The sequence below is a fragment of the Festucalex cinctus genome, chromosome 1 (assembly GCF_051991245.1).
Source record: "Festucalex cinctus isolate MCC-2025b chromosome 1, RoL_Fcin_1.0, whole genome shotgun sequence".
Taxonomy (NCBI): domain Eukaryota; kingdom Metazoa; phylum Chordata; class Actinopteri; order Syngnathiformes; family Syngnathidae; genus Festucalex; species Festucalex cinctus.
In genome coordinates this window covers 23,405,048-23,427,788 of record NC_135411.1, presented here as the reverse complement: position 1 = coordinate 23,427,788, position 22,741 = coordinate 23,405,048, and the positions used below count along the sequence as shown (strand labels likewise).

The window sequence follows — 22,741 nt, the reverse complement described above, 5'->3', positions numbered from 1 at the left end:
CTGACCTATCTGACTGTTTTGTTGACATTCCCTTTAGCGCAGCACCATCTAATGGATGCATAATGTAACATCAGCCTCTACTGTAGCGCCTTATATATGGAAAAAGTTTAAAAATATGTCATTCATTGAAGGTGCGCCTTATAGTGCGGAAAATACTGTAAATCAGAAAGTAAAATTACCTATAGCCCATGTTTTTTCATCTTCCCGCCAGTGAACCCTCCAAGTTTGGCTACACACTGAGTTAACTTTTATGCTTAATAAATTTAAATTAATCTCCAGAACTAATGCTTTAAATTTTGACAGCTCTATGTAAAACATTTTTTTTTTCCATTCTTGTATTGTTGCCGTCACTCGTACGGTGATGTTAGTTGATCAGAGGCAGCCAAACAGAATAGCAAACACTTGAAACACAAATACAGACTGATATGTAGTAGGGACATACTCACTCACTCACTCACTTCTCCCAACAACCATCTGCGCCACCACAAACCTGTGAGACTGCAAACAACACTGAATATTAATCAGCATAAATAGAGTCATAAAAAGGGATACACATACACAATGTGCTCACGTGACAAGGGAATTCCATAAAGCAATATTAGGCAGTGTTGTTCCACTGAACTTACTGCAACCCTGCCACAGAAAGGAGAACCCCAATTAGCATTTGGGCAGAGCCGTGTGTGGTGTTGACAGGACCAACTACAATCGTCCCTGAGGCTTGACGCCGCAAAACTAATCAGATCTCATCTCGTATTTCACACTCAGTTGCAATCAATGTCTGTGGACAGATATATGGGAGAAGGTCACATTTTAACCTCTGGAATCTTGTGACTGTCTTCCTCCATCATTACTGTCCACAGGAGCACTTCAACACTTAGCATAGATGAAATGCTCCCAAATGCACGCTGCTGGATTGTGATTGAATAAGAGGTGAATGAGTGAGGAGCACAATGAAAGCCTGTCCAATTTGATCTCACGGCTGTCTATCGGTTAGTGTCAGGAAGACGGCGTCTGCTGCCGGACACAAGAGGCCATCTTCGAAAGTAGGATGAAATGCATTGATTTGACATGCTATGTAATGTGCATACAGGTAAATGGGAAGTTTGCAATTTGCCATAAAAAAACAACACTTTTTGTCATGTTTGATAAATATGATCTGTGAAAAAAACAGCCTTCTCTGGCCCTATTTTGTGTCTCGAAACAACAACCAATCAGAGGCAGAAGGCGTAACTTAAGAAGTGTCAATCATTTGTCACGTACACCGCTTAAACTGTGGACTCTAATTTTGTGTCAAGCTTGGGTGGAGTTTTCTTTCTTTTGGTATTTTCTAAGACTTTCCATAGGTAGAAGTGGGCAGTTGCATTGTTTTGGGATGGAACACATTCCGGGCTAAACAAATGTGCTCTCCTCATTCCATGAAATTCAGGGTGGTCGAAAGGAAACGCACGCAACACTTGACATTCGCTAGTCGCTGGGGCCCGTGTGTGAGATTGGCGCATGCAAAACACATTTACTCAGGTAAACTGCAAGAGCTCGTCCTGCAGATGGAGACCGCATACCCCCAATGTGCATCAATTGTGCCGTGAGGTCAAGGGGGTGTTAATCAAATATTTTTAAATTTTTCAATGAATTGATTTTTACTATGATTTTGAGGGATTGTCCCACGTTGTTTTCATATTTATGAATGAAATAGGATGACATGCACCGCACATGTCCACGGACTAAACTCGTGTTACCGACTGTGCCACAATTTAGACCTGGTTCTTGCGAGTCTAAAATCTAGTCCCTTTTTTTTCTCACAAAAAAAAAAAAAGTCTAGTCTTTTTTTCTTTTTGTCACCAAAAAAAAACAGCCAGGGGGCGGCAGCTGCGTCCGCCTGCATGTCCAACGAGGCGTATAGTGCATCTACTAAATTCACAAACTGCTAAACTAGACTTTTCCCGGTACAAAAACAACAGTGCACTCATTATTACGCCGAGCGCATGGGCATGACAGTTGAGCCTTAACTAAAATGTCAAACAGATAACCTTGTCCTTAGCCTTTTCTTAGCCTTCCAAGTAGTGTATTCCAGCTTCCCCCCACATTCTTAAAACATGCATATTATTCTAAATTGTCCATAAGTGTGAATGTCAGTGGGAATGCTTGTCTGTCTACGTGTGCCCTGCGATTGGCTGATGGCTGTGGGGGATAAGCAGTCCCCGCAGTCAACTGGTATAAACTCAACTGTGACCCTAAAAAGGATAAGCGCTATATAGACACTGCATGAATGAATGATCCTCCCTACACCACCTCATCACACAGCTGAATCGCATCTTCTCCACAGGTGATGATGACAAAATGGTTGTCTCACGTTGCTAACGGTAACGTGGGGATGTGTCATCATGAGGTATGTCGGGTATGTGTGGGTGTGAGACCTGTGGGGTGCATACCTTTCTTTCCTTCACTGTTGTTCCAGGTATGGACAGCCTCCAGTGATTAGTGCTCAGCAGTCCTTTACGCTTGTGTTTTTTATGCCAATTAAGCATCCTCAATTGGAAACTATAACTGGTGGGTGGTCAAGGTTTTAGGAGTGTCAGCAAAGGCTTGTCTCAAATGAGACAAAGAATAGATTGCTGACAATTGGGGGGCAGGAATTTTTTTTAGGAAACCGTGCATGCCAACGTGCTAAAATGCTCTTCAACGTGCACCCTTGTTAGATTTTGTGTCTCACATAAAACCATGTGCATCGTGCAGCAGCGTGTGCAGTGCAGTAAGCTCCTCGAAGCCGCCGCCGCCTCAACGTAGACGCATTACAAAAACAGAAGATCTAGGATACATGTGGAGTGTACATCCGGCTTTACTATGACTGAATGACAGCTCGTTTGAAATGGATTCAAATCGCAAAGCAAGTCGCATTTGATATCACAACGCTACGCCGCATACACACCAATCGGGTGTTCTGATCAATCACGCAGATTCGGTTCAATGAATCAGGCCCCAGGGGTGGAGGGTGTAACGGGGGGAGATTGACGCGAGGTGTAGGACGGAGCACCCACCTCTTGTCCAGACAGCAGATCCACTCGGGCGACGGAGACAGATTGGGGGAGGCTTGCACCGCGACCATCCTTGTCCTTCCTTCCGCTGTGATGCTCGGTGGAGCCTGCGATGCTACCCGGTTGTCGGTTAATATATGCGAGCTGGGGGCTTCGGCCCCTCCCGCTTTGCTGGCGTGGAGCCGCCTCACTCACACAGCTGCACGATGCTGCTGTTGCTACTGCCTTCAGAGGGGCAGCGTCATGCACATGACTTGTGTCAGTCTGACTGGAGTGGGCAGCTGGAGGGCGTAAAAGATGCAACAATAACATATGCAGGGAAGACAAATGCAGGAAAAACTCAGGAGAAGCTATCAGATGAAATAAACACGAGCACGTCTACTGGAATGGAAATTCGAGAGAGGAAAATTATGCCTTGCCTAATTTAAAAATGTTGTATTGTTTGTCATTGTGGTAAGTATGTATGAGAATAACTGTTCTGTATTTCAATTTGGTTACCTTATTGAGCAGTGGCATTCAGAAAGTAAATACCGTTTGGAGACCTGGGCTAGTTGTAACACTTTTTATATTTTGCAACATATTTCTTGGAATCAATACATCACATATAAGCAAAATGTACCATAAAGACCAAAGTTTTGTGTATATTTTGTCATTTTCATATTTTGTGTCAGTGCAGAGTTAAGATATCAAATAGAAGGAGTCGACATGTGACATGTTGCACCACCAGCGGGTAGGTTGTCACACTATATGGAGTAAAATGTCACACTGGATTTTGCAACGAATAAAACAATAACAAAATTATCCCTAATTATTCTGTTTTTTGTTAGTTAGTTAGTTAGTTAGTTTGTTTTTGGCCAAAGAAATTGTTTATCATTGATCGTGAAAATTTACCATATAGTCATTGAGCAAACTGAAATTTGAGATTAAATTGAAATTCCCCCAAAAAAAGCATTTCGGTTAATGGATGGATGGTTCATCATGAAACTTTAAACAAGTCCTGAAATGCGGACATACTTTAGTTCCAACAACAACTGGGAAATCCTTTTTTAAACAATTAATGAAACAAAACCTGGCAAACTAATTTTCTCACTCTTCAGACTCATAACCTGAAGTGCAATTCTGGCATACGTAAACTGAGTTGCCAGAGGTGCATTTTTCATTGGCCCATTCTTTGCATTGCATATGTGACAACAAACCCCAAACTGACACGTTGCCCCAAACCACCATGTTGGCTAAAACTTGCTCTTGCCTGAATTTCTCCTCTAACAAGTGCACATGATTTGCTGCTAGAATTTGTTTATGTGCGACGCTTGTTTCAAAATCTATGAAGTTGCAATATTTTACTTTGGCACTCATCTCAGCTCACAATGTGCTATTCACTTCTCAGACAGGACACATTCCCTGACCATTTATACGAGGAAAATTAGTATTCCACTTTCTCGTTCAAGAGTTGAAGTCAAAGAAAATTGCACTGTGACAACTAGCCCCGGTCTCCCCTACTTTTGTAGAAATTCCAGGTGCTCTATCAATACTTCAATATGTATTTTTCTGACGACAATTTTGACTCCCTACGTTTGAGAACAAGCAGATATCTGAATTTTCTACTTATTCCTTTTTTTAAAATTGGCTCCTTTTTTAACATCTGTGGAAGATTGCAACATTATATTGGGAGAAGCAAGATATTCCACGGTTCCATATCACTTTGAATCGCCAGATTTTGCACTGGCTCGCTATTTCACTTTGAAATTGATGATGTCAATATTTAAAAATGACATTATTTTTGAGAAACTACTCTGAAGAAAATGGGCACAGGGTGAAACTGAAAGTGCTTTCCATTTAATATCAACAGCAGTTCTGTCAGTAATTACAGCAAAGGGGGAAGCTCACTCAAGACATCTGCTTGTTTCCCCTCAAAAGTTCAGTCGGCTTGCAAAAATGCACCAGTGCACACTAGGGGAAAATGAAGTAACTTTGCATGAAGCGTTGTGTAAACCAGCCTGGTGCGGTGAAGCAAATGGATCAAGATGTTCAAAATGGTACATAATATTCTGCAATCTAAAAATGGGTATAAAGTCTTCTGTATGGAGGTTGTTGTATCACAGTACAGCAACAAGATCCATCCAATTAGCTGTAGAAGGGCCCTTGGAACATGAGGAAACAGAAAATAAAGTGGTAACACACAAGTGGGTCACAGGAATCATAACAATCATCACTAAAATAGGCCTCTCCTTGCCTAATTTTTTGAAAAGTCTGTCATTGGTAAGATTGTTCAGTACATTAACACTGAAAGAATTAGAGTGCATTGGGAACCTGCCACAATGAGCGTGGAGATGTTCACGCCTGTCTTTGTGCATCTGTTACACGACACTACTACACACATGATGTCATTTCACGGGCTGATTAGGCAAGTTTTTACTATCAGTGTCAGTGTGAGTATTTCAACTAATGTCAGACATGGGCAATATTCAGCGGATAATAGTTACAGTATATGAATAATAATATAAATTACATAGTAGGCATTTGTTAAGTCATTGATGATATTGGTAAACTTGGCAACCCGTATGCCTTGCATTGATATATTATGTAAACAACAAACTTGCAGTACACAAATATCGACACAGGGTGCACGATTTGGACTCCTTGGTCAAGCACTACTGAATTTACAATTTCTTATTCGTTTACCTCAAATCAGAGCAAGCACCCTACTGAAAAAGAATCAAATGAATCAATGACGTTATTTTTTAAATGTTACCCTTACCGGGACAAGATAATCTCCCTGATTCAAAGTGCAGCAGAATTATCCTCCCCGAGAGGAGCTGCCTGCCATAGTCCACTTTATGTGTGAATGAATCAACAGTGCCTCTGTTGGTGGTAGCCAAGTATTGCGCTACTTTTTTTTTTTTACCCCAATTGCATCAATACATGACTAATCAATCAGTGTAATTTGACAGGTTGTTGATGTTTTGCTGGAAAAATATATGATTTTCTCTGCTTTCGCTATTATTTACATTTTTGTGTCAGAACTGCCCCACAAAAACTAATACAAAAATAGGGTGTAGCAAGTGGATGTTAAGTGTGTTGTAATTTGTTGCTCCTTTATGTTTTGTTTTATGCCAAAAAATTGCACTTTTTATTAAGACACCTAGGAACAGTTTTCAATTGAAAATGGCACAATATGTGTTATGAAAAAGTGTGTCATGGAATGGTGTGATTAATGATGTCAGTTCTCTGACTTTGCAATAAACGTATATTATCACCAGAAATCAATTTTCTATCATTTTATTCTGATTGGGTTGGCGACCACTGATTTAGAATCTTCAATGAAGTTTAACATACGTATTTTGGGGATGCTGGAGGAAGCTGGATTATACCTGGAGAAAACCGGAGGGCCAGTTCTGATATACGAATTCAGGACCTATCAAGTGTGAGGCAGTCGAGCAAGCACAGACTTCACCTTGTTGCCATGGGGCTAATTTACTTGACCAAATTACATATTCCAAAACATTTGATGGCAAGTGGATATCACGAAGAGGCAATGTTTACTAAACTTGACTGTGTGTGCATCTAAGTGACAGTCATGTGGAGGAAGAATACAGAGTTACTCTGTGAAGTCAAGATGACCACTGGAGAGAAAGATGGAAACTAGAAAATCAGTGCAAGAATAATTATGTTACATTTCTCACTTTTCCATCTTCTGTCTCTGCTTAGATCAGCTAAGGTTTTGGCATTACTTCTTGTGTTCCCATCCAGAACATGTTTGGAACCAACCATCTCAAATGATCCAAGCTTAACATCAATAAACTATCCTTTGGCTATGTCAAAATGTACTTTAATTCCCATCGCAAATTAATCTAATTTCTCCCAATATTTAATTTACTTTCCAGCCCTCCCCTGCCTCATTTGGTTCACCTCATTTCAACGATGGCATTTTCATTGGCCACTATTTATATCATCTAGGTCCCATTGCCACCTGGGACAATGGTCTCCATTCAGATCCAGGTCACAGTGAGTGGAACTGGTCTGCTTTGTGTAGCTGAGTCCAGTCGGGTCCATCTGCCACACAAGTTCGCTTCACAGAGACACAAGATACACTGTGCCAACACACAGGTGAGACACACATACACTCACACATCCGGAGTACATTAGCAGGTACTGCACCACTGCTCTCATTTGCTTCACACGCTTACATGCAGGTTGGTGGCTGAATGCACTAACCTGCATTGATGAACACAGGTGTGTTTTCGTACAAGGCATTCCTCTGAGAATATCAGTAGATGAAGAGAAGTTGACCATCTGAATGGACGGTGATGCTACAACACAAGTAGAGGTAAGTGCAGTTTTGTTCATTCATTTAATGCATTTTAATGGTATATTGTAGTCTGGATGGATGGATGGATGGATGGATAGATAGATAGATAGATAGATGCCCCAGTGTTGGTACCCACTCACCGTCAGTGTTTCACAGTTACTGGAGTCGTTTACACAGGATTACTAGGGATTATCCATTTACAGTATTTAGAAACATGAGTCGCCATCTGTCTGTCTTGGTCGTAGTGAGGGAGACGCCTGCACATGTCTCCGAAGCGACAGCACTCACGGTAAGACGTAAAAAGGTTTTATTTTAGTGCTTTGGTCCGCAATAATAATGACAAACAGAAAACTGTGTTTTAATCTTTAAAACGGCGCGCGCCTCACATGAGAGAAAAATTGTAAAATGACGCTTTAACTGACGGCCGTAAATTCCGTAAACGACGCGTTTACGTTCGAGAAAGATTTTTGATAATGGGTTAAAATTACTTTAATTTAACTCTTAAAAAGTTTAATGAAGTAGAAAGTGTCATTCTGTGTATATTGTACAACAAAACACAAAAAGGAAATATCACTTGGTCAATTTCCTACAGTCATTGAATGCAGCAAACAAGCTAATTGTAACAACTGTCAACCTGCGTGGGACTTGGTACATGTTCGACGACACAAACGAAGAAAGTTGCTCACTTTCTGCTGCTCGGTGAGTCGACCTCTTTTCACTTTTGTGGAGACACTTACGAGCAACGACAACCTGTATTTCTAGTGTTTTTAACAAACCCTTTTTTTTTTTTCTTTTTTTTTACTTTAGTATTTGACGTTCAACACCACCCCTCGTGGAGAGGTTTTGCCTTTTGGATACTGACTTTTCTTTGGCCACTTGAACACCAGCTCATTTTACCAGCATATTAAATATAAAATCTTCCACAGTATATATACTTCTAATCTCACCACAGTTGGCTAGCCGTTTTCCCTTCACTTCCAGTCCTATCCCAATGATGCGGACAGACCACAAAGGCCGAAGTGCCTCTCCTCACAGGATTTCATACGAGTCTGACTTCCACGCCATTAAATGTTCATTTGACAGTGGGACTGGCTTAAAGCATGGCTCCAGGGCTGCTTCTTCCCGGTCTTCTGTGCACCAGTCAGGTCGACCAACCAGCCTCTCTGATCCCCCTGTGACCCACCCAAGCGGCGGCCGAGGAAGAACCTACAGCACCAGAGGTCCTAAAATTAGGGACAACATCTTCCTCCAAATGGACAGCCAGCAGCTGAGACAAATTGGTGGCTCAGGGCAGTGTAGTTCTAGCACCACAGCCGTCCTTTCTCCCCAGAATCCCAACATGCAGCTCCAACCGTTTTCCACCGCCAGCATGTCCACGCCTGAAACCTTCTTACAAGATAAACCCACCAGATCAGAGGAGATAAAGGACATAGACCGGGCTGCTCTAGCGCAAAAGTTCTCAGTGACCAGGAAGTTGTTTGAGACTAAAATGTCGGGTGCTAGTAGTGGCGCGTCCAAATGTTCTCTAAGCAAAGACGAACAGGATAGCTTGGATGAAGACAAATGTCCAAAAGAACACCTTGCAAATATGTCCTTGCCAAAGACCTATTTAACAACAAGCCTTAAATCTCTTATGTCAGATGTCCTCAGTGGGGAAGCAATTAAATCTCCTAGCACTGAGGAGCATGGGCACACCCCAGCGGGTGAATCAAAGAAAGAAGAGGCTGAAAGAGTGTCTCCTTGCTCCAGCTTGACTCCTGAGGAGCCTCTCAGGGCAGAACTTGTCCATGTGAAGTCCTCAGAGAGTGATGATAGTGACGAAAAGGATAAAGAATTGCTTGTAAATAAGGGAGGGGCTTTTGTGGGTAACAATGTATCTTTTGAAGACCTGGTGGATGACGTTTTTGACGATCCCAGTTTGGAAATGTCACATCCTTGCTTGATGGAACTAATCGCAAGAGACTGTAGCTTCATAGCGGACAAGTATGAGCAGGTGAATGAACACTCTTGGGAGGAGCCGAGCCAACGTACTGACAAGCAAAGAGAGGAGCACTGCGACATGGGTGAAGTCTTGCGAGAAAATAACAAAAAAGAGGATGTTAAGGAGACTTGCACACAATGTGAAGTTGAAGAGAAAGCTCGTGTGACACCGGAGATGCAGGATTGTGCCAATATGGAGCCACAAGAAGATGAGAGAAGAGAAGGAAGCAGCGAGGGACGAGTCAAGGAACCACTTCTTTGTGCGATTGAGAACAAATATTTAGAGAAGGAGTCCGAGCATGCAACCTCTCAAGCAGAAGATCCGGAAATTTCTCTCCTCACAGGTAACAGGCTTTCATTGGAATATGAAGAGATTCCTGGCATTCCTAAACTGTCTGACCAGGATGATGAAGATGGCACAGAGGGCTCAAAGAGAAAGGTCCGTTTCTCCTCAGCACCAATCAAGGTGAGCAAATCTAACAAGACTTTTGCGGTGTCGCTGTGTGAGTGTGTTGATAGAGAAATGCGAGCCTACGGCCATGTTTGTGTGTCAGGGCGGAGAAAAGACAAGATCCCACATGCTTCACCCTGTCAGGCTTCCATTCAAATACAATCACTCGACTCTTGCGGTTTACATAGTATTAAATTGATTCAATAGTTGAAATTACTCAGCTTTTTTTGTCAGTTTTAAAAACAACAGCAGTTGAAACAAGTGCTGTACATCAATATAATTTGAAGATAATAGATAAGCCAAGTAAATATTTCACACACAAAGAAGTAGTAACGTAATGTTTAACAAACCCCCCCCCCACAAACAAATGGCACAAAATTAAGGGCTCAAGTATTATGCTTTGTTGTAACCAAGGATTAAAAATTGGAAAATTGGTATCAAGGTGAGTTTTAAATACACAGCTAATTAGATTTTCTAATAATAATATCGTTTAGTCTTAAGTAGCAGAACATAGTTCCAATGAGCTGTGCTTAGTTGTCTCTCTATCTCTCCTGTCGCTGATGTGTGCTTGTCCTTGTCTTCCAGGTGTACAGCACTTATTGTAACGCGGATTACAACAGACGCAATGACGATATTGACCCAGTGTCCGCCTCAGCCGAGTATGAGCTGGAGAAGAGAGTGGACAAAATGGATGTTTTTGAAGTGGAAATTAAAAAGGGTTTGTCTTCCCTGCCAGTTTTAAAATTCTGAATGATGAAACATTACAGCCTTGTTGTTTTTTCTTTCTTGCAGGAGATGATGGGCTGGGCATCAGTATCATTGGAATGGGGGTAGGAGCGGACCAGGGTCTGGAGAAACTTGGGATCTTTGTCAAGACAGTCACTGAAGGTGGAGCAACACAAAAGGACGGAAGGTACAATATGGAAAATCGGGCTTTTCCTCAGGAAGAATTATAATAGAACATTGGTTAAAGTAAGACTCCATGCGTCTGTGGCATGGTAACTAATTGTGTAATCATAACAAACAGAACTTGGAGGCCACCTCAGTTGTGCAGTGTGCAATTAGCAATTTATTTTTTGAAATGTATAATCTACTGTCTACCAATAATGTCTAATGGTGAAGGCCTTAATGGATACAGAACATTCCTTCCACGTTCACAAATTTGCAATTTTAACCGTTAACGCTGAATATGAACCTGAATCTGATATGTAGGCATGGGCCAATATTAGATTCTGAAGGTCTGATGACTGTGAGCAAAAATATTGTGGTATTAAAATTACAGCTCTAAAATGTCCTTTAAAAAAATGTTTAGGTAAATAAAAACAGCATAATTTCCCTTAATAAAACACAGGCCATTTTATTTTTTTTCTTTTAACAAAATCTAGGATATTTTGTTTAAAAGAAACTAAGAAGGAAATAAGTAAATGTCAATATTTTCTTCTTTTTTAAATTTTTCTTGATAAGTCACAATGTCTCGTCACTGGTGAGCTATTTTTAAAACAGACTCAGGGGCTACTCATGTTGTCCTTGGGGGTAACTAGTACTTGTGGGCACCTTTTTTTTTCTTTTATGTGTTATGTGTGATTAGATGGCTCTTCCAACGGCTCTTATTAGCCTGCGTAAAATTTATATGATGTATTTAAATAGAGCCAATGGCAAAAAATAAACAAACTGTTATTTGGTTTTATATAGGATTCACGTGAATGATCAGATTGTGGAGGTGGATGGTGTGAGTTTGGTAGGAGTGTCCCAGTTGTTTGCAGCAACAGTACTCAAAAATACATCAGGCCTGGTCAAGTAAGTTATTCACATTGATCTTTTATATTTTCCCCACTGAAGGGCTTTCGTAGTGCATGCAATTAAGCAACATTTTTGGACGTGTCTATGTTCAGCAGTATTTGTATGCATTGAATCTGATTTGTTCTTCTCTGCCGCAAGGTTTCTGATTGGCCGAGACAAGGAGGGAGTGGAGAGTGAGGTGGCGCGCTTAGTCAACGAAAGCCTGGAAATGGAGAAGGCATCACAAAAGGTTCCCTATCTACAGTATTGCCAAACCAGAAGATGTGATTGAAGAAAGTCATGTATAGTAAGAAATTCTCTGATCTGGGCTCACAACAGAGTGCAGATTCAGAACCTGATGTCAGCATGTCTGAGGCTGTCTTCATACCTGAGGATGAGAGTGAGGATGAAGTGGAGGACATGTCTCTGCTATCGTGTCTAGATAACGACCAACTGTGCCTCAAATACCAGAAGGTACTATATCGGCACAAAACAAACTTGAGGGGCTTGTAAGTAACCACAAATGGGAGATGCCAACTCAGTATATTTGGAAATGTAGATGTTTTTCTGTCACCCTTAGTTTAACTTGCACATTTTTTGTAATTGTTGTGTCAATAGCTTCAATCCAAACTGAAAAGAAGAACAACCCAGCTTCGAATTGCTCGAGAGAAGGTAGGTCACTCATTCTGCACTCACTCGCACAAACCCAATATTCATAAACTACCCTTCACATTTGGAACAGTCTGACCCATTTTAATGGCCGATGAGATGGTGCGACATGGCATTATTAGGACACAGGCCACCTCTTCATGTCTGCTTCTTGCTCCGGCAAAAAATGGGAAAGCAAGTCCCAAAATCTCTTTGCTTTATCCAACCGTGAGACATCAATGACTCTTTTATTTGTTGTTTTCAAAGTCTTGAAGCCAGTTTGCTAAAAATAACTCACTTTGGGCATTGGACTGATGAAAGGATAAGCATATTCCTTTGTGAATTGGATACACCATATGCTGCACACATTACTAAACCAATGTTGTTCTCCGTGCAGTTAAAGGCACATGAGGAAGAGAAGACGAGATGGGAGTGCCAGAAGGCAGAGCTGCAACAAAAAGTCAAGGATGAAGAAGAGAAAGCTGACAAGCTGGATAAGTGGGATACCATCTCCATTATCTTATGTGTTACATTTTGTTGTATGTTGGCTGGATTTAAACCACAATTTGCCTAATTTTGATCCTTTTTTCGATTGACAGCAATTGGTGACACAAGTAAACATCTATCTGTCCATTCTATTCCGTTTATCATTACAGAGGAGGTCAACCCAAAATGTTTCTTTACAATATGTTGTACACGCCCCCACTAGTCTAAACACGGCATTCTGGTGAATATTTTGTTTCTGGAATATGAATTAGGCAGACAAATCCACCTGTTTTTATCCATCTCAGGGGGTGGTGACCGTTTTGACTCTTGTTGTCGACTTAAAATTCCATCACAGTTGCTCAGATCACGATTGTCACGGCTCACCCGTTTTCTGGGTTTGGGCATGTGATGTTGGCAAGCCGACCCCTTAGGCACTGTGATTTGTCGACAGCAAATGGCAGTACAAGACAAAATGGCCGCCTCCTGGGATGGATAAAAATGTGTGGATTTTTCTGCTTAATTCATATAAATACAGTATTAATCAGAATGCCATGTTTAAAAGTGAAGTCAACCCCCAAATGTTCTTAACAATAATATGTTCTATGTCTAAACACTGTATTTTGATTAATATTGTTTGCGGAATATCAATTACTGTAAGCAGCAAAATCTACCAGTTTTTATCCGTCTAAGGAGGGCGGACATTTTGCCACTTGTCGACCTGAAAATTACATCACAGTTGATCATGGTCAGCTTGGAAACTGAGCCAAACTCAGAAAATAGGTGAGCCGTGATTGGTCATACCCTTTCTTGGCAACTTTCCAGTCAGTTAGACAGTAAATGACAAAATGGCCTCCCCCTGAGATGGATAAAAACTGGTGGATTTTGCTGCTTGACTCGTATTCCACAAATACAAGAGTATGGTAATGTGATGCCGCATAGACCTCATTATTGTAAAGAGAATATCGAGTTGAATTCCACTTTAAGAGTCAAGAGGGGACACATAGAACGTCTTGGACTTCGCCTTTTAAACATGGTCAAAAGTTAATCAAGTCATGGCAATTAAAACACAACTTGTAACTTTTCACCAATATTACATAATCCCTATAGTAGTAGAACTGGGGTTCTCATAGAAAAGACAACTGGTGTTTCCCTTTACTACAAGCCACCATTGGAGAGATTCTAAAGTTGCAGGCTCCTCTACCAGACTTATTGTTGTTTGAGCAGCCTCTCTGTGACTCTCAGGTATTGGCAAGAGGCCCAGACACTATGCAGGGTGGTGAGCCAGCGACTGGCTGATGCCCAGAGCCAATCAGACAGCCTGGAAGTCAAGTATAGCAAGGCCAAGAGACTGGTCAGAGAGTACCAGAGCAGGTAATCGTTTAATTCCTCTCTATTAGCCAGTTAGCTGTGGAGTGCGCAATATAAGCCGTCTCCGAACCTCTGAGGGACTCCACTTTTTAAACAACGTTTACTCAGGGAGGAGGAAGCGGACAGCAGAGAAGCAGAATTGCGTCAAGAAATGGAGGAGAGACACAACAAGCAGAAGGAAACCATTGAAAGGCTCCAACTTCAGGTAAGGGTAGCTTCTCGAAATACATTGCACCAATATTTAACTTCAACATATCTGATTTTTCAGTTGGAAAGGAAGGAAGGGAAGTCGCTTGCTGTGGAGTCATTAGCCCCAGGTAGGAAGCAGCTTACACGATTTTTTTTTTTTTAATACATTTGTAACTACTTAAACAAAACGCTGTGCCAGAGTAAACACGTAACTTTGTCTTTGTGATGTGTCTGTATGTCTCTCAATTTTATATCAGATCCTGAATGGTTCGTCGCAGTTCCTCACACACAGCGACTGGACTGCAGTGCGCACATAGCGCGAGGTCAGCTGGCCCAGAGGTGCAAACGCCATCCACCTTCTCGAGAAAAGCTCAGGGAGAGCTTGAAGAAAGAGGTGTGAGGTTTAAAACGTCATTTTTATGCTGGGCCCGAATGCTGCTTCACATTGTCACATGAGCAGGAAGAAGGCGAAAAGCCGCAGGAGAGCGGATCGCAGTCGGACGGGGTCGGACGGACGAGCGGCCAAGTTGAACTTTCCAGTTCGTCCTCTTTCTCGGTCAACAGTCCCGTCGACGCGTCCGTCTTCACGCCTCCAGTCTACGTCGCTAACACAAACGTCATCACCCCGCAAGTCAAGTCCTCCACATGCAGGAAATCCAAAAAGAAAATGCCTGACTTCAGGTGCACCTTTTTTTTTTTTTTTTTTTTTTTTCTCAACATTTCGACATGTTTTCAGTTTTTCTGGGATTTGATGATGCTGTTGTCACACAGTGCCCTTCGAAAGTCTCTGAGCAAGAGAAGTGAAAAACTGCAAAGAAGGTCCACCAGGTATGGTTGATAATTGTCTTGCTGCTTATCAAGCATTCCTGAAAAGCCATAGTTTTGGAGATGCCAGGATTCTGCCTGACACCAGCAATATGCTGAAATAATCATCTCCACTTACTCACAAATTGTCTTGCCAGCCGGAAATGCGCATCTGTTTTATATGTACCATGAAAGGTAGGTGGGGGGAAAAATCAGCAAGTTAAAATGTACAACTTGTAAAACATGCAATACAATCAAACAGAATTACGCTCGTAGCTAAGCCAGTGCTTCTTAACCTGGGTTCACTTGAACCCCTGGGTTTTGGTGATTTGGTGGTAATTTCATTATGACTGTAATCCCTTCATCATAACTATGTCGAGCAAAAGCAAACAAAAAAATGGTTGAATGAGTGTGCAATATGAATTTTCATGTACTACATAATGGAACATGGTTTTCCACAGGGTTCAATTGTGGGGCCTCTGCTGTTTTCATTCTATCTGCTACAGCGGTGGTTGTTTTTAAAATGCGCTATATGTAGAGATTTGAGTGATAGGAGTCAGCATCCAAACTGCACGATTTGCAATGCCAAGTTGAGTCCACCACAACTAGCTATCTAGCAAAAATATAGGAACACTTTCTGAAGCCAGATTCGATGAATGAAACGTTTCAATTGTGCATAATCTTACAGTGGCTAACAATAGTAATTTTTATACGTTTAGGATGAAAACATGCCTCATTTTTAATGAATACTTGGGTCTAATGTACATTGTTTATGATGGCGGTACTTGGAGCAGCTAATATTTTTGAAGATTCTCATTCATTATTTTCATTTTTAATTTTATTTCAGGCAGCAATTGACATCAACAATATATATCTTTTTTTTTTTTTTTTTTCACTAGACAAATTTTACTAACCCTAACATGAAAAGGAGTGGAGGAAGAAAAACTCAAGTCCCACTCCCAATGTAATTGATATCAAGCTTTGAAAATAAATGTAGCTACTTTCCTGCAAACTTTCAGTAACCAACAGCATGAATCCTGATAAACAGAGTTTAGAACCAACTCAAACAACATGTTAATTAACTAACATGACATCAACAGCTCATACCAGCAATGGTGATGAAAAATAAACAATAGCAGCTTAGGTAAGAGACAAACCAGAAACAAAACAAGAGCATAAACAGCACAAGATGACACATGGTGTTAAAAGTTTGAAACAACTCTTGCCACACAATACATGTCCTTGAATGTGTCCAGGGGGTCTTGTGGCGACCTGGCGGACGAGCCGGCTGAAGTTTCTCCTTCAGGCTCCTTGACCTCCATGCCGTCCTGCTTGCCCTTCGCCTGGTTCGGAGAGCGAGGCAGGGAGAAGGAAGAGGGGAAGGAAAGAGGCGGCAAGGAGAAACTGCGATCTTTGTCCAGCAGCAGTTTGCCGTACTTGACCACCTCTGGTCGAATTGATCAGGTATGAAGAAAACACCGCTAACATGCTAGCTTGCATGTGCTCGCGCTGGCACCGAGTGGGCAAGTATCTGTTTGTAATCCTCCTTAACAGCCTCAGTATTGGTCAATTGAAGTCACGTACAGTATGCACATGCGGGTGTCAAGCGTTTGAAAGTCTGTGTTGGTTGCAGCGTGTTGGCTCTCCAATGGATAGCTTGAGAATGACGGGGCCCGGCTCAAATCACTCTCTCTCTGGACACTCTTACACTTTCACCTTTTCATCCACAGAGGTAAGTCTTTCCTTTCCTCCCTTTGCCTTCCCAACTTCCTGCCTCCTCTTACGTAGCGCATGCTTGATGCTGTTGTTTTTCCTCCCAAGACCAACTTTTGAACACCTTGAACTGCATTTATTTATTGCGCTCTTTACGATTAGACCTTGGATGACGATCCGTTGCCGGTGAACAACAACCAGTGGCAAAGTCGACCAGTGTTAGAGTGGAGCAGCCAGCAGGTGTGTCTGTGGTTGGTGGCCATGAACATGGAACAATACATGAGTGACTTTGCAGCCAGAGGGGTGGATGGAGAAAAGCTGCTTAGCATGGACACGGACAAACTCAAGGTCAGATTAATTATTGATGGCGGCTATTTAAAGAAGTAGTAGTACATGAAATTTGGAAACATCACTTAATTGGTGGAACAAGATCAACAAAACAAAAACATATTGTCATACATTTTATCTTTAATAGTATTTCATTTATAATTCATTTGGAATGCATTTTTATTTATTAATCAAAGTCCTACATACGTGAATAAGATTCATACAAATAAATTTAGATTTGAAACCAAAAACAGATCTCAACTAAGTTTGGATTGGATCGCCAATACTATATAAAAAGCAATAATTCAATTTATTTATAAAACAGGCAAACTTGTTTCCTTGGTAATTGTATTTTTTCATTTATAATTATTAAACAATCCATTAAAACACACACATATACTGTATGGGTCCTCAATTGGGTATTGGTCGCCCTCTGGTGGAAAATGATTGTAAAAGCAACTTGGTGCAAAACCATTCCAGTCTCATCAGGATGTTGCCCTCACCATCTTGCTTCCTTTGTGTTGTCAGGCCATGGGCGTGTGCCAAAGTGACCGCGCGTCTCTCAAGAAGAAGCTGAAGGAGATGAAGAGACGCGAGGACAAAGAAGAGCGGGGAAGGGAGAAGAGGCGGAAGGAGTCGTCCAAGCGGAAAGAGAGAAATTTTGAAAGTGAAGGTGTGGTGATCGAGAACACGTCCGCTCTGCTACGACGTAGCGGAAGAATGGCGAGAAGCGAGTCGCTCCTCTAGAAGGACTTATCTGAAGAACTAAAATATCCACCAGCATGGATGCGCATTTGCCATATCACAAAAGGGTGATCATGGTTCGCATTTCCTTGAGAAGCTGTTTTTATGTTATGAGAGAAGACCAAAAATTCTCACACTTGCAGCACTTGTTCAATTGTTTTTATACTTTGTGTTATTTTAAATGTCGTTTTAATAAAAAAAAATTTTTTTAAAAAGCTTTAAAGTCCATTTTCAACTCTCTTTAATTTTTAAATTATATTACACACATACACATGAGTATGGCAACTTTAATTTATTCTTTGAAATTTTCTATTTGCTAATTTCCACTTTGCTTTTACACGCTGCAGTCCTTCCAAACTGTACTAATTAAGGCAGATGCATTGTTGGGAAAAAATAAAAAGTCACACATTAGCATGACATGACTCTTTGGTCTGTATAGTGCGTAACAAAGTACCCCTTGAGTGAATAAATACAAAAAATTGCAAACATTTAAAAAACGTATAAATTCCCTGACCCCCTCCCTCTCGTTTCCCCTATCCCCACCCTACACTCAAAACACAAGAAAATGTACAAAACAAGCGCCATAGTAGCTCAGAACCAGCTCATGTACAACACTCTTCCAATGTCTGTCCTTACATTTAAGACTTTTAAAAAGCAGCCCCTGAAGCAGAAAATTTAAAAAAAAGATCTGAACTTGGTATTTACATTCCACCAGGATGTGATTGAGAATTAAGAAGAATGTTTGTTGTCATGCCAGGTTGTCACCCAGGATTTCTTTTCCAGGTTTTGCCAATCCGCATTCACGTCTCTGTCTTCGCGTTTGATCCGGACTGCGTTGTAACTGGGAATCTTGTCGTCGTGTTCGGCCCGTTTGAAGAAGCCGCACTGCGGAAAGAAATATGACGACATGTTGGGGTGACGAAAAAGAAAAGTGTGAATGTGTTAGGTGGCTGTCAGTGCAATAGCGGCCAAAGAAAAGAGCAAGTCACAGAGATGCCGAAGGAAGAAGGCCTGAGGCTCAAGATCAACAGCATATAAAAATTGTAAATGTGTCTTTGCTTGTTAGGCGGCACCTTCCCAAGGCCATGCATGCACAGTGGTACCTTGACTTCTGAGCTCAAGATCTCAAATCAACTCACTAAAATTCATGAATAAGCAAAAGAGCACTGTGCTATGTAAAAACATACAAGCAAAAAAAAAAAAAAAAAAAAAGACATTGAAAAAATGAATTGTCACTTTACTCTCTCCATACTCTTGGCCGTTTTTTTGTTTGTTTTTTTTGCCACATTTTCCTCACTTTCAGCAACTTAATCTTTTCAAGGATAAGGACCTACAGATTATAAATTATTTTATTGCCCTTAGCTGGCATTAAAGATTATAATAAGCCAGGCTTGACCAACACTGTAATTTTAAAATATACGAGCCTGGTCATTTGCAGAGAAGATATTTAAAAAAAAAAAAAAAAAAAAAAAAAAAAGAGAGGAAAAAAAAGCACTTATGTGCATGTAATAAAATATGACATTTGTTTTAATAAATGTAATTTTCAAAATGCATTCTTTAGCATTCATTTGATTCTAATTGACCAAAAATGTAATTATTATTTTTAATTAGAATCATTTTACAAATATTATTTCATTTTATTTTATATTTACAAAAACACTATTTTACCTTAAGGAAAGTCAAAATAATTTTAAGCAACTTATTTTAGAAAAATAAATATGCTACAAAATACTTTTTGATGATGATGAATCATTCTTTTTAATTGTATTCATTATTAAATTAATTCTAATAAATTAACCAATTATTTGATTACCGATAAATCCATTTAAAAATATTGACTGTTATGTATATAGAATAATTGCTAATTATTAATTAAACTACTTTGAAGAAAAAAAATACAGTTAGCATCCACGTTTGGCTGGCAACCAGTTCAGGCTGCCTGCTGCCCATAGCCAGCTGAGATAGGCTCCAGCACCCCACGCAACCCTTGTGAGGAGCAAGTGGTTCAGAAAATGGATGGATGGATTTAATAAATTAAGTTTTAATAACATTAAATATGCTTTAGGCACTCGTAAATTAAGGTACCACTGTAAATTAATTCTAGTTATAGTCACATGAGCAAAAAAAAAACAATAAAAGTGAGTCATTTTTTGCAATAACAGCATTCATGTAACTTGAGTGAGGAAAGCCTAAATCCAAGTACCACAAAGCGACAGAAATATGCACCCCATTTCCAGTCATTAATGGCAGGCCAGGTAAAATTAGCCTCACATTTTTTCTTTTGCATTTTTTTGTTTTTCTTTAGGCATTTGTTGTCAGCCTCTGTTTTTCTGACAGGTCCTGTTTTCTCTTTTTCCCACAGACTCCACACTGAGGAGAGGCAAGTCGTTAGATTATCATCATAATCACCTCACATTGAACTATACGTGGATGTTTGTGTGTTTGTACCTTCCAGAGGAGGAAAGCCAACAGAGCCAGTAAGAGCAGCGCCAGAAGAACAGACAAGAAAATGATCCACCACGGGACTCCTCCATACTGGGCCTCACGTCTCTCGGGGAACGCCGTCAGTCTCATCTGGAAGGGAAAAAGAAGAGATCGTCCGACTGATCAGAACGAATGTTATTCTCGTCTTCATCGAGAATCATTGTATATGCGTGTGTGTGTGTGTACCTGGGTCTCAGCATTCTGCAGCACCATGTTTTTTCTTGTGCTCTCAACATGCAGAGTCGCCTTGACGATCACCTCCACGTGATGCAGCTTGTTGTAATCCTGTTTTGGAAAACAACAGAAATATCACAATGAGTCCAGATGCTCCTTTTATACGACATCTATGATTTCCAAGAACAATTTGAAAGGTGGACTTGTCAGACCACAAAACAGTTTTCCACTAGGCATCAGTCCATCTCAGATGAGTTCAGGCCCAGAGTGGAATTTCTGGGAGTTGTTGATATATATGGCTTACACTTTTTTTGGAAAATGTCGCAGGCATAATTCAAAATGAGAGAATATTTGAAAAAATAAATAAATAAAATACAATAACGTTCATCGGTTTGAACATTATCTTGTCTTTGCAGTACATTTAAATGAATATAGATTAAAAAGGACTTGCAAATTATTCTATTCTATTTCATTTACATTTTACACAACGCCCCAACTTCACTGGAATTGGGGTTTGTATTATCAGCTTGTTAGCTAACTCGCTAGCTAATAGCACTGAAATTTGCCGTTGTTGGATTAAAATTTTTGAATGTGTTGTTGGTCTAACAAACATTGTTTCCAACTTCATGTATAGATAGCATGTGGCAGGTAGATAGCCACTCATGGAACACTTTAAGAGAGCCTCTGAGGTGTTTTCAAAATAAAATTAAATAAATAAATAAATAAATAATATCAAAGTAAATGTGGGACTTTCCAAATCTGTTATTCATTATTTGTTAAACTCAAATTGTACAAAAAAAATAAATAAATCACAAAATCACAATAAAAAAGGGGAAAAAAAGAATAATAATTATGTACGCCACCATTCAAAAGTTTGTGGATCGCTTTGAAATTACCTTATTAAAAAAAAAAAAAAAAAAAAAAAAGGGTTGGTGGGAATAATAATCTATGTATGCCACAATAATATTAATAATAATAATAATAATAATAATAATAATAATAATAATAATATATGTACACGCCACGATTCAAAAGTTTGTGGATCGCTTTGAAATTACCTTATTAAAAAAAAAAAAAAAAAAAAAAAAGGGTTGGTGGGAATAATAATCTATGTATGCCACAATAATATTAATAATAATAATAATAATAATAATAATAATAATAATAATAATAATAATATATGTACACGCCACGATTCAAAAGTTTGTGGATCGCTTTGAAATGACCTTATTTAAAAATAATAATAATAAAAAATAATTATGTACGCCACCATTCAAAAGTTTGTGGATGACTTTTAAATGACCTTATTAAAAAAATAAAAAAATTAAAAAAAGGGTTGGTGGGAATAATAATCTATGTACGCCACAATAATATTATTAATAATAATAATAATAATAATAATAATAATAATAATAATAATAATAATAATAATAAATGTACACGCCACGATTCAAAAGTTTGTGGATCGCTTTGAAATGACCTTATTTAAAAATAATAATAATAATAAAATAATTATGTACGCCACCATTCAAAAGTTTGTGGATGACTTTGAAATGACCTTATTTTAAAAAAAAAAGAAACGAAAAAAAAGAAGAAAATAATTTCGTACGCCACGATTCAAAAGTTTGTGGATCGCTTTGAAATGATCTTATTTAAAATAATAATAATAATAATAATAATAATAATAATAATAACAACAATAATAATAATAATAATAATAATAATAATAATAATAATAATAATAATAATAATAATAATAATAATAATAATAATCTATGTACGCCACCTTTCAAAAGTTTGTGGACTGCTTTGAAATGACCTTATTCAAAAAGTGTGAAGTGTGCTGTTACCGATGACAACGTGCCGTTCCAAAGACGAGAGTGAAGGGTGATGACTGCGTTACCGTCCAGGCCTCGCAGGGGACACTTGATCCTCACACACTTGGCCCCGTCGTCACATGACTGCAACCAGAGAGACATCCAACCATCAAACAAAATTCAACTTAACGTAATCGCTATACGAAAATACTGTTGTTGTTTTTTTTAACAGCCGCATCAGTCCTGATATACTGAAATCAAACAACTACGATGAAAAAGATGATTAAAACAAAGCCAGTGGTAAAGTATTGTAGTTTTTACCAGAATTTTTGAATTCCTCTTGTCCATCAACCGTGAAATAATTCCTCCATCACCTTCCTGGGTCTTTTCTGAGGCCCTTCTAATCCTGCTGTTACTGACATCCTTTAAAATAAAA

At 39.6% G+C, this 22,741-nt stretch overlaps 3 protein-coding genes and 1 long non-coding RNA gene across 7 annotated transcripts in view; 1 reads left to right on the top strand and 3 right to left on the bottom strand.

The window, feature by feature from the left end:
- Nucleotides 1-3,285, bottom strand: part of LOC144020552 (rap guanine nucleotide exchange factor 4-like) — a 43,413-nt gene extending 40,128 nt beyond the window's left edge. Inside the window, exon 1 of one of the 2 annotated variants that reach the window (XM_077524157.1) lies at nt 3,036-3,285. In XM_077524157.1, coding sequence (XP_077380283.1) covers nt 3,036-3,103 — 68 coding nt within the window. In that variant the 5' untranslated portion in view covers nt 3,104-3,285. The remainder of the gene's footprint in view (nt 1-3,035) is intronic. The other variant, XM_077524148.1, reaches the window with a different exon arrangement.
- A 1,568-nt stretch (nt 3,286-4,853) lies between these two features.
- On the bottom strand, nt 4,854-8,968 carry LOC144020544 (uncharacterized). Of its 2 annotated transcripts, none has more exons than XR_013283912.1 (3): nt 8,289-8,968; nt 7,248-7,342; nt 4,854-5,173 (listed from the first exon to the last, which is right to left on the bottom strand). It is a non-coding gene; the product is annotated as an uncharacterized LOC144020544 (long non-coding RNA). The 2 variants fall into 2 exon arrangements; XR_013283911.1 differs by lacking the exon at nt 4,854-5,173 and adding an exon at nt 5,180-7,123.
- Nucleotides 7,003-18,316, top strand: LOC144020528 (neurabin-1-like). Its single transcript, XM_077524100.1, has 22 exons — nt 7,003-7,139; nt 7,226-7,359; nt 7,587-7,630; nt 7,934-8,040; nt 8,149-9,787; nt 10,358-10,490; nt 10,565-10,685; nt 11,465-11,569; nt 11,711-11,801; nt 11,891-12,025; nt 12,170-12,223; nt 12,597-12,697; nt 13,928-14,056; nt 14,162-14,258; nt 14,322-14,370; nt 14,500-14,636; nt 14,703-14,923; nt 15,014-15,070; nt 16,303-16,510; nt 16,680-16,778; nt 16,922-17,107; nt 17,615-18,316. The coding sequence occupies exons 5-22, from the start codon at nt 8,333-8,335 to the stop codon at nt 17,831-17,833; spliced, it is 3,597 nt and encodes a 1,198-aa protein (XP_077380226.1). The 5' UTR covers nt 7,003-7,139; nt 7,226-7,359; nt 7,587-7,630; nt 7,934-8,040; nt 8,149-8,332; the 3' UTR covers nt 17,834-18,316.
- LOC144020533 (integrin alpha-6-like) overlaps nt 18,055-22,741 on the bottom strand; it is a 25,679-nt gene continuing 20,992 nt past the window's right edge. Inside the window, exons 21-26 of one of the 2 annotated variants that reach the window (XM_077524121.1) lie at nt 22,627-22,728; nt 22,339-22,449; nt 20,501-20,599; nt 20,279-20,404; nt 20,102-20,200; nt 18,569-18,715 (exon numbers count right to left, since the gene is read on the bottom strand). In XM_077524121.1, the coding sequence (XP_077380247.1) occupies nt 20,132-20,200; nt 20,279-20,404; nt 20,501-20,599; nt 22,339-22,449; nt 22,627-22,728 (507 nt within the window). In that variant the 3' untranslated portion in view covers nt 18,569-18,715; nt 20,102-20,131. Of the gene's footprint in view, nt 18,716-20,101; nt 20,201-20,278; nt 20,405-20,500; nt 20,600-22,338; nt 22,450-22,626; nt 22,729-22,741 lie in introns of both variants that reach the window. The other variant, XM_077524112.1, reaches the window with a different exon arrangement.

Bases quoted from the DNA above. Each gene is read 5' to 3' on its own strand.
- LOC144020528 (XM_077524100.1), top strand. From the start codon at position 8,333: ATGATGCGGACAGACCACAAAGGCCGAAGTGCCTCTCCTCACAGGATT. The intron at 10,686-11,464 runs GTACAATATGGA...GGTTTTATATAG, and splicing joins GCAACACAAAAGGACGGAAG to GATTCACGTGAATGATCAGA. The intron at 16,779-16,921 runs GTAAGTCTTTCC...CTTTACGATTAG, and splicing joins TCACCTTTTCATCCACAGAG to ACCTTGGATGACGATCCGTT.